Consider the following 17,500-nt stretch of genomic DNA (forward strand, 5'->3'; position numbering starts at 1 on the left):
CACATATATAAAATTATATACATATGCATGTGTGCGTGTGCGTGTGGGTGTGGGTGTGGGTGTGGGTGTGGGTGTGCGTGTGCGTGTGCGTGTGCGTGTGCGTGTGCGTGTGCGTGTGCGTGTGCGTGTGCGTGTGCGTGTGCGTGTGCGTGTGCGTGTGCGTGTGCGTGTGCGTGTGTGTGTGTGTGTGTGTGTGTGTGTGTGTGTGTGTGTGTGTGTGTTTGTGTGCTGTGTGTATAAATGCATACATTTATATATATACACATACACACATATCCGTCTATCTAAGTACGTGTGTCAGTGATTGTGCAGCTGAAGACGACTAGCAATTATCCTTAATTACATTGAGAAACCTTAAACGATGAAGAGAGAAGGATATAATTAAAGCTGCATCACACTACAAAAGCAAATCTCAACCAAAAAGGAATCTCGCAAAAATTATATACACGCCCCCCCCCCCAAAAAAAAAAAAAAAAAAAAAAACTAGGCAAACTAGGATATAGATACTAAATCCCCAGAACAGCAAACAGTCTAACAAGCTCATTATAACCTTCTTTAGAAACGTCTTCTATTACGAAGTTGAAAGCGGCAGTCCCTGTTTTTCCTCCAGTCTTGTATTTACGTTGTGTTTGACTGGACCTTGGATTAGGTTCGTCGTCATGGATAAGATTGTTTTTCCCTGGGATAAACTTTTCCATAATGAAATACCTGAGTGCCCTAGGGTCTCCTGTTCGAGCCTGAGTGATGATGATACAGTGTATAATGAATCAAGAAGGTAAGCAATGAATACTGACAGTTTGAAATTAAGCGGAGTCTGCTGGGATTAGTCAGATTAAGTATGTGTATTGTAATGGGAATAGTTTCATTGTAATGATTAATAGAAAAGCAGGTTTTTTGGCTATATTGATATTGGGATATTTGTATAGCCGTGAACTTAAATGTATTAACATGCACGAGTTCCTCAGTTACTTTCAATTTTTTTTTTTTCGTAGTCATTATGGTTATGTTCGATCGAAATCAACCCGTGACTTGCTATGAACTGTAATGGAAGGCCTACATTTATCGGTCTGAGAGTGGCACAATGTCAAGCGATCGCCACGTTTTCCTTGTTTGAATATATGTAATGATTTAAAAAAAAATATATTTTCGCCATATTGCCAGGCCAGTGGCAGAGGCTGAATATTTTTAAAAACACAGGGTTTTTCAAAGAAAAGCTACATGATTGTATTGCAGCTGCATATATTTTTTTGGTATAGTTTGTTTCACACAGCCATATGATGCAAAATAAACAGTGTGTGTGATGGTCAGAACGACAAAAAATAAGATCCTTTATGGTATAACCTCCACATCAGAAAGTTGGGTAAATCGAACGAAGATCTACTGCCAATGATGCATGAAATAACCTCTGTCGTGTAATGACGCCATAAATATAGAAAAGTCGCGACAAATGTGCGCGATTGTATATGGCGATCGGGTAGAAGTCCAGGGGCGAAGTCTTCGATAGAGTGGGGGGTCTGGGGGCGAATTGTGGCTCGAGTAATATGGAGTTAATCGATTCATAAATAATCACCAATACTTCTATTTATATAATTTGGGAAACCACAACAGAATCAAGGATTAATAATTACAAGGTAGAATAACTGTGACGCTACCAAATCTCCCCAATGGCTTGACACTGCGCCACTATCGAACTGAAGTCCCCAATCTTATATACCATCAACTTTCAAGTGGATTTGGCTAGAGGATATCATAGTTCCGTGTCGAGAGTCACCACGGGGGAATTACTAAGACTGTGTAAGTGAGGAACCCTATATACTTTTTTTTTTTTTAAAGAGTACACGTACACAAAACGTATGGTAGATATATGAATTTAAGACCAAATGTACGTTTTTTTAGAGCAAGAAAATGTCCATTCAAAATCAAGTTTGTTTCATTATTCATTCAGGTAAGGATGGGTGAAATATTGATTACAGAAAATTCTGTTAGCTTATTCGTTTTATAATGAGATCACGAATGGGGAGGTAACATCAGATAAGCTAGAATAAAAGGTAGAAGCGCGAACGTACTATTTTTCAGCCGATTAAATTATGATAAAATGGGAATCTGATTTTTGTGACTGAATTTCCAGCAACGTTCACTAGACTGTTATTCTAAATTTTGAGGTAACGACAACAGGTGCAGTCAGGTTATTTGCTGTTAATTATATAGAACTGACATATGGCAACCCAGACTCTTATCGACCCTTGACAAAGATAAGACCGGTGTGCTAGGTACTGATAGTATTCAGTAGATATAAAAACATTCCTGATAAAAAGGTGCCTGGAGGAAGCTACATATATATCGTATAGAACGCGGGATTCACCTCGTAATAGTCTCACTGGTAAGAGTGTATCAGGTAGGTCAGTGGTCTGTGGCCGTTCTCAAGAAACGACTATCTGCTTTCAGGCAAATTTAGAAAATATATTCAGAGAATTGATTTTGGATGGCTTTCGAGAAAAAAAAAATGTATCGTGCTCTCTGTATTGTATATTATGGAAGAGTATATGTAGGGAAAGCATATATTATGATTGCATATATACAGTCAAAAGTAATATAATTAATTATATAGTATGTGTAATGTGAATATTCTTTGAATTTTAGTAATGTATCGGATGAATAAAGATCCTTTCCATAGCTGTACAGTAAAGCAACATGAAAAGATCAGCTTATCACCTGTATCTGTTGATATTATATGATTATTGCTACTTATGCATATCTGATTTGCATCTCAATGACTCGTATGAAGCAAGGGCTAAGCAGTATGAATGTGTGTGTAAGTAAGGTAAGTTAACATGATAATGACATTTTGAAATCCGTTCACCGTTGCTGAGGGTTGATCTGTTTACATTTCGTGTCTTCGGCAGTAACATTTATTAAACGTGTTACAAGATTATTTATGTGGTGTTTTTAATTTTGATTGTTCAAGGACTGAATATGCAGAAATGGTTTTTATTTTAGTTATAGCTCAATCATTGTAAAGAAAGAAAACGAGGAAGCTACATGATTGAAGGGGGACTTAAGTATGAGTTCTTAGAATCATCCTCCGATACCTCCACATTTACACTAAGGCCCAATGTTCCCTTCGTTTTCACTGTTATCTCGCCCTTCGCAGAACGAGTCGGCCCTCTGAGTGCGACGAGGAGTGCGTCAAATGGTCGAGGAGAATTCGCCTCAAGAAGAGCGCTAAGGACAGGGTCAAGGAAGCCCCCCGGACGGACCAGGGCGTCACCATGGCGGGCCAGACGAGGGCGCCGTCGCACAGGCCGTCCAACACTCTGAGCGAGGAAGAGAATCAGGCGGTCTTCAAGATGCTCGGCCCGCGGTGTCTGGTGAGGCTGACGGGATGAGGACGGGGGGGGGGGGGGGGGGCGAAAGTACTAGAGCTGAAAGCCCTGTTTGTGAGGTAATATTCAGGGTTGTTGGCTTTCTAAGGATTGAGTGGGTTTGGTTCGGAACAGTGTCAGGGTGTGGTGTGTCAGAAGAAATTTTCATAAGGTACTGCCGCCAGCAGGTGTCAGCTGAGACTCGGATAATTACACTAATGCAGGTCGTCAATAAAAGTAGTGACTCATTAAAAAAAATTATCACAATCAGTGAGTTGATATTCTATTCACACCGAACTTCAAATAAATGACCATCTCTGAAATTTGTTGATTGCTAAAATCAACTGCTGACCCTAAACCATGATACTGTCTGTCATTGTCATCTCAGGACTTCCATATCTTCCCGAGGTGAGCAAAAACAAAAACAAAAAAGGCTTTATCTGTTTTTCGGTGATTTTAAATGTCCATTCCTCCACACAGTCACAAGCAACGGCTGTGGTGCAGATGTACGGGACGGAACCCCCTCACCACAACAGCTGGCACAAGTTGCACTGCGGTGTGGCCACCTTCACCAAAGACAACATCCGCAAGTCTTTCTTCATCCAGGTGAGTTTTTTGTTTTTTTTCTCTTTCCATCAGTCGTCAGCCATTCTCTTTTTTTTAATCCGTATTTCATTCCATCCGATATGCCCCGACTGCTCAGGAATTTGCCCTAACCATCTATTCTCATCTTTAAATTTCTTTGGTAACAACCTATTTCAGCATTTTGAGAAGAAATGGGAACTTTAAAGACTTGAGCGCTGTTCTGTCGCTATCTTCTAGGTTTACGACTACGCTGCAGGACAAAGGGTCTTCGAGCAGGAAATCTACAGGGAATTTTCCTATCACGACTCTCGACCTCATTTCCATCAGTTCGAATCTTACGTAAGTGGGTGCTTTTGTGAGTCCTGTATTACTGTCGCTATTACGACTAGGTTTTTTACTATCGTCGTCGCCATTGTCACTGTCACTGTCATCATCATTGTCATCATCTTTATAATCTTTCATCACTATCACCATCACTACAACTATCACTATTACTACAACCATCACTCCCACAATCACTATCGTGATTGTGAGGTAATATTCATATCACTCACCATCATATAACTATCACTCACCATCATATAACTATCACATCACCATCATATAACTATCACATCACCATCATATCACTATCACATCACCATCATATCACTATCACATCACCATCATATCACTATCACATCACCATCTGATCACTATCACATCACCATCTGATCACTATCACATCACCATCTGATCACTATCACATCACCATCTGATCACTATCACATCACCATCTGATCACTATCACATCACTATCACAATCACTATCACATCAATATCACAATCACTATCACATCAATATCACAATCACTATCACATCAATATCACAATCACTATCACATCAATATCACAATTACTATCACAATATCACTATCATCATATCACTATCACTATCACCATCATATCACTCACCACCACCACCATTGTTATTTTGATCTTTATTACAGACAAACTCGGACCGACAAACACAGAGACAGGATAGACAAAAAACGCAGACTATCAAACACAAACACAGGGAGATAAACACAGGCAAATACAGTCAGTTTCATAGACAAACACAGGCAGACATACAGATAGACACAGACAAATAGACACAGATAGACATAGGTATAGACATAGATATAAATAGACAAATATAAACACAGATAGACAGACAAATACAGTCACAGATAGACAGACAAATGCAGTCACAGATAGACAGACAAATGCAGACACAGATAGACAGACAAATACAGACACAGATAGACAGACAAATACAGACACAGATAGACAGACAAATACAGACAAATACAGACACAGATAGACAGACAAATACAGACACAGATAGACACAAATACAGACACAGATAGACACACAAATACAGACACAGATAGACACACAAATACAGACACAGATAGACAGACAAATATAGACACAGATAGACAGACAAATACAGACACAGATAGACAGACAAATATAGACACAGATAGACAGACAAATATAGACACAGCTAGACAGACAAATATAGACACAGCTAGACAGACAAATATAGACACAGCTAGACAGACAAATATAGACACAGCTAGACAGACAAATATAGACACAGCTAGACAGACAAATATAGACACAGCTAGACAGACAAATATAGACACAGCTAGACAGACAAATATAGACACAGCTAGACAGACAAATATAGACACAGCTAGACAGACAAATATAGACACAGCTAGACAGACAAATATAGACACAGCTAGACAGACAAATATAGACACAGCTAGACAGACAAATATAGACACAGCTAGACAGACAAATATAGACACAGCTAGACAGACAACTATAGACACAGCTAGACAGACAACTATAGACACAGCTAGACAGACAACTATAGACACAGCTAGACAGACAACTATAGACACAGCTAGACAGACAACTATAGACACAGCTAGACAGACAACTATAGACACAGCTAGACAGACAAATATAGACACAGCTAGACAGACAAATATAGACACAGCTAGACAGACAAATATAGACACAGCTAGACAGACAAATATAGACACAGCTAGACAGACAAATATAGACACAGCTAGACAGACAAATATAGACACAGCTAGACAGACAAATATAGACACAGCTAGACAGACAAATATAGACACAGATAGACAGACAAATATAGACACAGATAGACAGACAAATATAGACACAGATAGACAGACAAATATAGACACAGATAGACAGACAAATATAGACACAGATAGACAGACAAATATAGACACAGCTAGACAGACAAATATAGACACAGCTAGACAGACAAATATAGACACAGCTAGACAGACAAATATAGACACAGCTAGACAGACAAATATAGACACAGCTAGACAGACAAATATAGACACAGCTAGACAGACAAATATAGACACAGCTAGACAGACAAATATAGACACAGCTAGACAGACAAATATAGACACAGCTAGACAGACAAATATAGACACAGCTAGACAGACAAATATAGACACAGCTAGACAGACAAATATAGACACAGCTAGACAGACAAATATAGACACAGCTAGACAGACAAATATAGACACAGCTAGACAGACAAATATAGACACAGCTAGACAGACAAATATAGACACAGCTAGACAGACAAATATAGACACAGATAGATAGACAAATATAGACACAGATAGACAGACAAATATAGACACAGATAGACAGACAAATATAGACACAGATAGACAGACAAATATAGACACAGATAGACAGACAAATATAGACACAGATAGACAGACAAATATAGACACAGATAGACATACAAATATAGACACAGATAGACAGACAAATATAGACACTTTGTTTACTTTACCCAATAAGCTTAACGTTATATATATTTTTTTACGTGAGTGTAACCAGTCCTTAGTGATTAAATAATATATAACAACATATATAATATACAATAGATATACAGCACTAAAATCAAGGTTTAAATGTATGACTAAAGTTATATTAATGTTGGGAAAAATAGTTACAAGGTTACCCTTCTTTCGTGGAAGGCAGTTGTTATACAATCAATGGAAGCTGTATGAATTTGTTCGCTTCGCAAAACGATACTTATTTTTTTTCTAATGTGTTTTTAATCGTTCTGTATAGTCGCAATTTTGTATTTTGTTTTGTATTAACATTAAACATGAATTAATTTTCATATACTGACAACAGTTCCTTTTGTGAAACGTCTAGACTGTCTATCTTACATTTTTCATAAGAGATATTTAGTTTACTGAGCTGATCGAAAATGTGACATAAGTCTGAGCACAAGTTTAGTTTCCTATTGTATTTAGTCTCGAATATTTTACGAGGGAGCCTGTTGGAACTTAGCCGGATAAGACGGTCCCACAGGCGCAACATTTCTACCTTTGTGAACTCCTAAGCTTCGTAACATCTTTATGAAGGTCTTGAAACCCGTGCCGTTACTGATATAGAATTTAGCGTTTGCGAGGCTTCCTCACATGCATTATTTGTGTCTTATTATTAGAGTGTAGCCTCCATTTCATATACCAACTATATATTATATCGAGGAGCTTCTGAAGGTCACTTTCATTCTGCACAAGGATCACGATATCATCTGCATATTAAAGGACTGACAGTAACTGATCCCCGAATTTAATTCCTACATTTCTTAATTTCATTCTTTGTCTAAACCATTTAGAAATGTTGAACAAAGTTACACTTAAAATCTCTCTCTCTCACCCCTATTATTTGCAAGGTACCCATTTACTCTGACCAGTATAATTTGCCTGTAATTCCAATGTTCATCAGCCTGACTAAAAGGCAGAGCCTATCTACCATTTTAAAAACCTTACTAAAATGTATATATTCCCTCACTTAGACGAATTTTCAAGACGCTTGTCTTTTCTGAAGCCACTTTGCTCTTCAACTAGAATATAATTGTACTCATGTTGACAAATGTATAAAAGGTATGAATGAGAATGAATATCTTTACAATACAAGAGATGCATTTGACCTGTTTCGATTATATCTTCGTCAGAAATGCATGTCTTTATAGAATATAATTTTTTCAAGATAAGATTTCAGTCTGTTGTTTAAGATAGCTGAGTAAAGTTTCCCAGCGCATGGGAGCAGCGACATCCTTCGGTAATTCAGTGGCACTCGGATCCCCGTCTGTCCCTTTAGGTATAGGATTGCCAGTTACCTTCCCAAACGTCGACGGGCAAATGCCAAGTTCAAAATATTTATCAAATTGACTATAAAAGAGTGCAGTGGATATTGATTTTTTTTTTTTTTTTTTAACATTCCCTTTGGGCGTGGTTCTATGTCGCTCTTTACTGCTTTCCTGCATTTAGAATTCCTTATCACTTAGTCAACTTCTTCGAAACTTATCTTTCCATTAAAAAGATTGATTGAATGTAAGTAAGGATTTTATTCTAATTCACTAAGAACAGTCTTAATACTGTAGTGAAATTCGGTCAAAATTGTCCGTTTCACAAATAGTAGGAATAGAGAAGTATAGTTTTTCAAGTCACTTTTCCATTTTTTTATTACATATTTTGGATCAGTTACGATGTCTCCGATCTCGTCATATACTTCCTTTCATTAGGTTTTAGGCTTTAATTAATTAATTTATTCCTAAAACTGATTTAAATTAATACTATTTAAATTGTCTGTATTGACTTGATATTTTCTAATGTAGCTTCGTTTTTCTTTCTGAAAGTTTTTATCAAATAAAGAGTGACTGTTTATGATATATTTTTTTAAGATTTAGTATTTCACTGCGGTGTCGTTTTCTTCGCTAATTTCCGTAAGTCATCCAGTTCCGAGTTCCACCAGGCCTCCGTTTTCTCTGCCATTTCCCCATTTTCTCTAATGGGTAACCGAACAAGGTTCATATATTTATCCATAATATCCCTATACGTTTTCAAAACAGTTTCGTAATTGCTGTCTGTTTGTCCTTGGCTAAATACGTAATGTCGATAATCTCTTATGAGATCCGCTACCTTATTAATAAATGAATCGTCTCGCAGGAGCTCAACAGGTACCACTCTGCATCGATATTTCCTGGTAGCATATCAGTTTAAAGGAAAATCTTGAAATGGAATGTTTCTTACTGTTTAACGAGTTGTGAGAGTCGGAAATGTCGACTTTTGTAGACACGATTGCATGTCCACCTCGATGGCCAGTTGACGGCACTGATACCACCAAATCCGCTTCCTCCAGGAAATCGAAAAAAGGGGTAACACTACATTATTTAGAATATTCAGTACTATGTAATTACAAACGAAGTAGTCAACAACTGAATTCCCGCCCTTATTGGCAACAGACACATTAATCCAGTCATCTAGATGTGAACTCCATCTGCATCGCTCATGTATGATATAAAATGTTTCTTGTGGGCGGCAGTCACTCTGCCAATGATTTTCCTCAACCCTATCGGCGCAGGATCACTGGCTGTTTCGTCAAGTGTGCCGATTCTAGAAGAGTTAAAGAGTTTAATAGTTAAAGTTGCCCATGACGATGTAGAGATTGGGCTCACAAGAGTAAGCAGTGCTGAGCAAATTCCCGAAAAATCCATCTGGATCCTTGCCATAGGGGGGTTTGCAGGGGGGAGATAAACAGCTCGAAGTAGAATGGGAAAGGCAGAATCCCTGCGTACTGTTTATCTATTCTTAACATGTCACAAAACCATTTAATAACAGAATAGCAATACCACGTCATCCAGTTTTGCGCGGTCTGATGTTGGATTTCTGTTACCAAAGAATCTGTATCCTGGAACATCTTTCTTCAATTTTGTTTCCGGGATAACGACGATATCAGACTTGCGATACTGCACTAGTTTCAAGTTTAAATCCACCTTGATTAAAACAGGAGATAGAGAGTTGAGTACTTGTGTATTCAACGTCCTCTGCTGCAATATGGCCTGTGCGGCCTGGGTCTCGCCTCGCGCCGCCTCACCCTCGTCCCCTTGAGACGGAAATGCGCCATATTTGCCACCTTGTTGTTTCTGTCGATAATTTGGGCTTTGCTGAGAGCTTGAGCGCCACCCACCCTCTACACCCGCTCCACGCTGATGTCAAGCGCCGCGATGAGTTCTCCTGCCAGGGTTCGTCCGTTTCGGAAGGAAGGTGAGCCGCTGAGATGTTGCCCTCGGGCTGGATCTCGTCCTCAGGGTGGATCTTCTCCAGGCGGGCTGCGATCCCCTCCAGGACAGTGACACGGTCACGCAGAAAGCCTACTTCTTTATTGACGTCAATCATCGATATCATACAATGGAGAAGGACGTCATTCATCGCTTCGCTGTCGAGTTCTTCGGCTGCATTGCAAGCTTCCATCTCCCTTAGCCGTGGGAAGATGCCGTCGAGGCGTTGGCTGGTCGCCACACTCTGCCCAGGGGGGAGGAGGGGGTTGAGCCGTGGAGGGTGTCCTCTCTCGTTTCCGCTCAAACCCAATCTTTATTCACGAAAAAAAATCATCATCATCATCATCATCATCTCCATCATCTCCTCCATCTCCTCCATCTCCATCATCTCCTCCATCTCCTCCATCTCCTCCATCTCCTCCATCTCCTCCATCTCCTCCATCTCCTCCATCTCCTCCATCTCTAGTCATCGATGGAGAATGGGAAAGGGAGGGGGAAGGGAGAGGAAGAGGGAAAGGGAAATTAAAAAGGAAAAGGAGATAGAAAGGCCGAGTAAGAGGCGCAAAACAAAGAAGAGGAAAGTAAAAAAGAGAGAGGAAAACCTCCCGATTTTATTTTGCTCGTGGAGTGAAAGTAGGTGAAAGTATATGTAGATCCATATGCATATATCAATTTTATTTCCCCCCCCCCCTTTTTTTTATTAAAGGAGAAGATGATCGGCCTCAACTTCGCAGACGAAACGGACTCGAAGAATTTCCACGCTGCTGTCAGTAACCTGCTGTTGAATCGCAAGAGGAAGAGAGAAGGTCAGCTTCGAAACGATTTTGGTCGTTAAACGTTTATCCGCTTTCGAGTTACAAATGTGTGCATCTCATTTCGTAAATTCGTTTTTACTTTATTTGCGTCGAAGTCTTATTCTTATGTTAAGTAATTTGACTTGCTAAATGGGACTGTCTGGAGCACTGTATTTTTGGCGAGGAAATGTGGGTTGATTCTTCTCGATTTTTCTGTAAATCTAGAAATATGTAGATTTGTCAGTGAAATATTACACATTTCTTCCTTCCATCTTATTTCTTCTATCCTCTTCTCCATTCCTCTTTTTCTGTCGTTTCCTTTACTTTGCCTCTTTTCTTTCTTTTCTTTCTTCTTCTTTTCGCTTTCCCTATTTCTTTACCCCCCCCCCCTCTCTCTCTCTCCTCTCTCTTTCTTCTCTCTCTCTTCTCTCTCTCTTCTCTCTCTCTCCTCTCTATTTCTTCTCTCTCTCTTCTCTCTATCTCTTCTCTCTCTCTTCTCTCTCTCTCCTCTCTATTTCTTCTCTCTCTCTTCTCTCTCTTTTCTCTCTCTTTTCTCTCTCTTTTCTCTCTCTTTTCTCTCTCTTTTCTCTCTCTTTTCTCTCTCTTTTCTCTCTCTTTTCTCTCTCTTTTCTCTCTCTTTTCTCTCTCTCTCTTTTCTCTCTCTCTTGTCTCTCTCTCTTTTCTCTTTCTCTTTTCTCTCTCTTGTCTCTCTCTCTTTTCTCTCTCTTGTGTGTCTCTCTCTTGTGTGTCTCTCTCTTGTCTCTCTCTCTCTTGTCTCTCTCTCTCTTGTCTCTCTCTCTCTTGTCTCTTTCTCTCTCTCTCTTTCTCTCTCTCTCTCTTTCTCTCTCTCTCTCTTTCTCTCTCTCTCTCTCTTTCTCTCTCTCTCTCTCTTTTTTCTCTCTCTTGTCTCTCTCTCTCTCTTTTTTTTCTCTCTCTTTTTTCTCTCTCTCTTTTTCTCTCTCTCTCTCTCTTTTCTCTCTCTCTCTCTTTCTCTCTCTCTCTCTTTTTTTCTCTCTCTTTTCTCTCTCTCTCTTTTTTTTTCTCTCTCTTTTTTTTCTCTCTCTCTTTTCTCTCTCTTTTTTCTCTCTCTTTTTTCTCTCTCTCTCTCTTTCTCTCTCTTTTTTCTCTCTCTCTCTCTTTTCTCTCTCTCTCTTTTTCTCTCTCTCTTTTTTCTCTCTCTCTCTTTTTTTTCTCTCTCTCTTTTTTTTCTCTCTCTCTTTTTTTCTCTCTCTCTCTTTTTTTTTTCTCTCTCTCTCTTTTTTTTCTCTCTCTCTCTTTTTTTTCTCTCTCTCTCTTGTTTTTCTCTCTCTCTCTTGTTTTTCTCTCTCTCTCTTGTTTTTCTCTCTCTCTCTTGTTTTTCTCTCTCTCTCTTGTTTTTCTCTCTCTCTCTCTTGTTTTTCTCTCTCTCTCTCTTGTTTTTCTCTCTCTCTCTCTTGTTTTTTCTCTCTCTCTCTCTTGTTTTTCTCTCTCTCTCTCTTGTTTTTCTCTCTCTCTCTCTTGTTTTTCTCTCTCTCTCTTTTTTTTCTCTCTCTCTCTTGTTTTTCTCTCTCTCTCTCTTGTTTTTCTCTCTCTCTCTCTTGTTTTTCTCTCTCTCTCTCTTGTTTTTCTCTCTCTCTCTCTTGTTTTTCTCTCTCTCTCTCTTGTTTTTCTCTCTCTCTCTCTTGTTTTTCTCTCTCTCTCTTTTTTTTCTCTCTCTCTCCCTCTCTCACTTTCCTCCCCCTCCCCCTTCCCCTTTTCCCAGAAATCAATGAAATCCTCTTGATATTTTCCAATCGCCCTTCCTGGTGACCCGACCCTGGCCTCCCGAGCAGAGCGCATGCGGCAAGGGATGCAGAAACACCAGCAGCAATTGAGGTCTGTGGAGAACCAGCCGACCATGACGACGGCAAGATCTCAGGAGACGGTCCACCAGCCATCCAATATCACCAATAACAAAGCGATGTTGCAGAGAGAACCTAAAGAGAGGAGGAAGTTCAACTTGAACATAAGAGGCAAAGAGAAGAAGAAGAATTTGAGGTAAAGAGGAGTTGGTGTCAACGTCAGATTGCATTGTTGCTGGTATAACGTCATTATTATTTTCCAGAAACGGGGGAAAAAAAAGACAGATGAAGAAATATATGGCCATTTTTCTCTTTCCCTTTTGGACAAAGACTTGCATCTTTTCCTTTTTATGTCCTCTTCCATCCTTCTACTTGCCACTGGAGGAACATTTGTATTTCCATTGCAGGAAAGCCATGATCGGAGGACCCACTAACTTCAAGCACCTTAGCCACGCTGGTTTCGACCAGGACAATAAGCTCAATGTGTTCTCTGACCAGAAGTTTGACGATGAACTCATGGATTTATTTTTAGCTGTGAGTATCAAGTAATCGTAGCTTAAATGCTGACAGGAATCTTAGGAAATTAAATGTCTATGCGGCACTGTTAGGTGTTATTGTAATTGTGATTTTATATTGCAGCGTTTTACTATTTTATTCCTTTATTCATAGCTACCTTACTCCAGAGAGTTCCATAATGCAACAATTGTTCTATCATATGCAAATTCTCGGACTTGAGCCAGTGATGAGAGTCAAAACAGATTGCAAAATTTACTCCCCATTTCTGCTGCAACCTCCTCAGGTCGGCCTGAAAAAGCAGCAGATGGAGGACCCGGAGACGCGGAAGTTCGTCTACGATTTCATCATTCAGTCCGGCGGACTCGAAGAGGCCAAGCGGGAGAACCAGAGGTACTCCACCCGCCGCCACGTCGAGGACTGGCAAAGCAGCGCCCAACACAGGCCACTTCCTCCAGTGCCTCCTCTGGCACCCGCTCCTCCACCACCCATTCCTTCATCATCCACTCCACCACCACCACCACCACTGGCAACCCTTCCACCGTCTCCTTCACCACCTACATCATTCCCTCCACCGCCTCCACCACTAAAGCAGTCAGCAGCTTCGCCACCATGGCAGTCAAGGCCTCTCCCTCCTCTTCCGCCTGTAAGACAAGGTGAGAGACTTCTTCATGCATAAAAGACCACACAAACTCTCGATCAATCTATATCTACATAAATTGCATCAATATCTATACTTATCTTTATCATCATCATTAATCAGGGAATCAGGTTGAAAGCACGGCTTGGTTGCTCCTGACATTTAAACATTATCATGCCGGAACTTATTCATAGATCTGATTGTTTTTTCCTTGCAAGATTACGGAGGTCGCAGTCCAGGTTCTCGGATCCACGTAGGCATGGCTCCTTCACCGCCACCCCCAGTTTCGTCTATGACTTCGGCACCACCTCCACCACCACCTTCTGGGCCTGCTCCTCCCCCTCCCCCTCCCCCACCGCCGCCTCCACCGATCTCCGCGAGCTCCGCGGCTCCTCCCCCACCGCCCCCTCCTCCGCCTTCCGGCGGGCTCTCCTCCTCTGCTAACCCTCGCTCAGCTCTCCTGCAACAGATACAGGGAGGCAAGAACCTCAGGGTAAGTGGCTCGTCCGTGTTAACACTATAGATTTACATTTTTCCCTTTTAATCAGAATACATTATGAAATTTAAGACGAAATTCGTAAGAGTCTATTTATTACCTCTTCCTTCTGTAATAGAAAGTAGACAGGAATGCTGCCCCCGCCCCCGCGCCTGACAGCCGCGGCCAGCTCTTAGAAGACATCAAGTCGGGCGTGAAGCTGCGCAAGGTAAGCGTCCTGTAGTAAAGTTCGTGACTTTGTCTTTTGACAACTTAACATTTATGCTTGAAGATATCGAAGATTTTATAAAGTTTAGTCGATTTAATATATAAGTGTATGAATGAACATGTAGATTCAATTGAGTAATCAAGAAGCAATCTAGAAGATTTCCTCCGAAAGTGTAACAACGAACCTGTTGATTTTTGTACGATCATTTTGAAACGCTCATCATTCTTATCCTGAGCAATGACACCGAGCACCCTCTCCCGGGCACAGGTGGAGGCCGCTGAAGCGAAGGAGACGGACCCCAACGAGCCAGTGGGACTCACAGGGATGGCCCTGGACCTCCACCGCGCGCTGCAGGAGAGGTCCAACTTCATCGCCCTCTCAGACTCTGAGGAATCCTTAGGCGACGACGACGACGACGAGTGGGATGAGGACGACTGAGTGGGGCTGTTGAGGGTCGTGCTTTGGCGAGGCTGGGTCCAGAGTCTGCCCTCCTTTTCCTGCGCTTGGCCTTATATGTTGCTTTTTTGTGGTAGGCTGTAGCGTTATATCATTTGGGTTTCATTTTAGCTGTACATTCGAGTGTATGTTTTTACGAAACATTATAACGGGAGATAAAATGTGTTTGATTGAGCTTGTGTTTTATATCTTATCAGTGTATGGTAACTAAAATTGGGTATGTTCGATGATAATGACCGTAGATGTTTAACCGTTTATGAAAACGCATCCTTTAATTTTTAGGAATCGAGCTTGTATTCTAAAATATTGTGCAAATGATATATATTCATGTAATGTAATGTATGTATATACTGATATAATTTAATTTGTATCTAACTTGTATTATCACTTTTCTACAAAAATATCTACATTGCATTTCTACAAAAATACACTAACTATTATTCAACAAACTTGTTAAAATGAACGCGTGAATGTATATCTTTTTATGTTAATAAACGTAAATAAACGGTGAAAAATACAGGTTTCTCTTACCCTTTTTCCCACTAGAACTTATCAGAACTTTGCAATTAATTAAATTTAAGATTAACAGCTCAAAAAGTGCATCTCACACTCTTGTTCAACCTACGGAAAAAATCCCTACAGTATGGCATGTTATATGTGCAGTGAAATATATAGAAGAGAGCCTGAGAAAGAGCAGAAAAAACTAAATTTAGATCTACAGAAGAATATTAAGGAATACCACGGGGAACCAACGAGAGGCAAAGACAACCAGGATAAAGGAAAGCAGGTAAAGAGAAAGGCATCGGGACGTCTAGGACAGGATCTAAGAAGACCCACCAATGAACACCTCGGTCTTCCAGGAAAAGCGTAGGGCGACTGACAAGAGGAAGACATTTGAGACACACACACACAGACGCACACAGACACACAGACGCACACAGACACACAGACGCACACAGACACACAGACGCACACAGACACACAGACGCACACAGACACACAGACGCACACAGACACACAGACGCACACACACACACACACACACACACACAAAAAAAAAAAAAAAAAAAAAAACGAACCTGATAAAAGACCTAACAAGAACGAGAAGACACAATAGATACACCTATTCTAAGGGCAAAACGAGAGGCCAAGAGCTGAAGATCGAACCAATGGGAAGGCACAGTGGTATGATGGCAAGGAGGCGCCATATTCTCTCCTCTGTTCTCGACAATGACTTTACTTTGGGCGCACTATTTTTATTATTTTAGGAACGGTTGCGATTCTGTATCTTATCATGTAGACAAATGTGTGAATGTAATCATGAGAGTGATAACAGTAGCTAAAAAGTACTCACAGTGTAGAACTCTATGCGAGTTTCAGAATAAACAAACTTACCACAGAATTTGAAGACCAAGAATTTTATAACGGCTCCAAATGCGGATCCGCTTCAAAACCGAATATAATCAGCAGATATTTTTTGTTTACAATCCACCCGTTAAAAAACACGAGCAAATAAAAGTTAGGTTTGAGTAACGCTTGGTTTATCAAATTTACCGAGATTGTCCCAAACATCTTCAGAACATTAAAACGAAGCGGAGAATTTATCATAATGAGTCATATAATCTTCATTGTTAGTATTATCTTTATTATCAATATCATTTCTACTCACTGCCACTACTTCAACATTAACAAGCTAACATTTTAATCAAAAGCATACCACTTCTCAAATCACCATTCATATCAGCTTCAACGATAATGACCTTCGCGAGCGGTGCTCAAAAAAATAGTTTTGAAACACACTGTTGTAAATATGAAGCTCTAATCAAATATATAACATAAGATTAACATTAACTCTGTACTGATTTCATGACCGCCATTTCGAAGGTTTATATGCCTTAGTGACTACGTAAGGGTCAAAGGAATTACAGAGCATACCACAACGACACCACAGGTCATACCACCTAACCATGCAACCGCAAAAAATATAAAACGCACCGATAGCTTTTTATGTACTTATTTATTTTTTGTCTTGAGAATGTGCATGGCCAAGATTTTACTGTTAATACTAACTTAAATGCCGTTACAATTCTTATAAATCGATTTTCGTGTTCTTTCAGGGTTTTTTTTGTTATTCCATTTTTAGTTTATTGATTAATAACTTTTACGAAACAAAATGAAAAATGTGGATGGATATACAGCATACATAGGAATACGGAGACATTGGCAATACTTGTTGCCCAATAATCATTATATATACACATTATATATATACATGTGTATATGTATCATATATATATGTGTATATGTATCATATATGTGTATATGTATCATATATATATATCATATATATATATATATATATATATATATATATATATATATATACACATCATCAACATCATCAGCCTGAGTCAATCCACTGCAGGACGTAAGCCTCTCTCAATCTTTCCCAAC

At 39.9% G+C, this 17,500-nt stretch overlaps 2 protein-coding genes across 4 annotated transcripts in view; one reads left to right on the plus strand and one right to left on the minus strand.

Annotated features, from left to right (window-relative positions):
- LOC125034198 (fibrocystin-L-like) overlaps positions 1 to 17,500 on the minus strand; it is a gene marked incomplete in the record, with an annotated part of 1,068,345 nt that overhangs the window by 751,312 nt on the left and 299,533 nt on the right.
- LOC125035346 (neural Wiskott-Aldrich syndrome protein-like) lies at positions 593 to 15,565 on the plus strand. 3 transcript variants are annotated; one of them, XM_047627679.1, is made up of 11 exons: positions 593 to 775; positions 3,152 to 3,368; positions 3,843 to 3,968; positions 4,185 to 4,286; positions 10,826 to 10,925; positions 12,725 to 12,929; positions 13,141 to 13,267; positions 13,533 to 13,902; positions 14,105 to 14,379; positions 14,501 to 14,590; positions 14,858 to 15,565. In XM_047627679.1, exons 1-11 carry the CDS (start codon positions 660 to 662, stop codon positions 15,026 to 15,028), a joined length of 1,899 nt encoding a protein of 632 aa, XP_047483635.1. In that variant the 5' UTR covers positions 593 to 659; the 3' UTR covers positions 15,029 to 15,565. The 3 variants fall into 3 exon arrangements, with proteins under 3 accessions (XP_047483635.1, XP_047483643.1, XP_047483650.1); XM_047627687.1 differs by lacking the exon at positions 593 to 775 and adding an exon at positions 2,288 to 2,395; XM_047627694.1 differs by lacking the exon at positions 593 to 775 and adding an exon at positions 2,293 to 2,380.

This window comes from Penaeus chinensis, chromosome 2 (assembly GCF_019202785.1).
Source record: "Penaeus chinensis breed Huanghai No. 1 chromosome 2, ASM1920278v2, whole genome shotgun sequence".
In the NCBI taxonomy this organism is placed as follows: Eukaryota; Metazoa; Arthropoda; class Malacostraca; order Decapoda; family Penaeidae; genus Penaeus; species Penaeus chinensis.

Coding starts and splice junctions, on each gene's coding strand:
- LOC125035346 (XM_047627679.1), top strand. CDS start 660: ATGGATAAGATTGTTTTTCCCTGGGATAAACTTTTCCATAATGAAATA. Junction 10,926..12,724: donor TCGCAAGAGGAAGAGAGAAG/GTCAGCTTCGAA, acceptor CCTCCCGAGCAG/AGCGCATGCGGCAAGGGATG. Junction 12,930..13,140: donor GAGAAGAAGAAGAATTTGAG/GTAAAGAGGAGT, acceptor TTTCCATTGCAG/GAAAGCCATGATCGGAGGAC.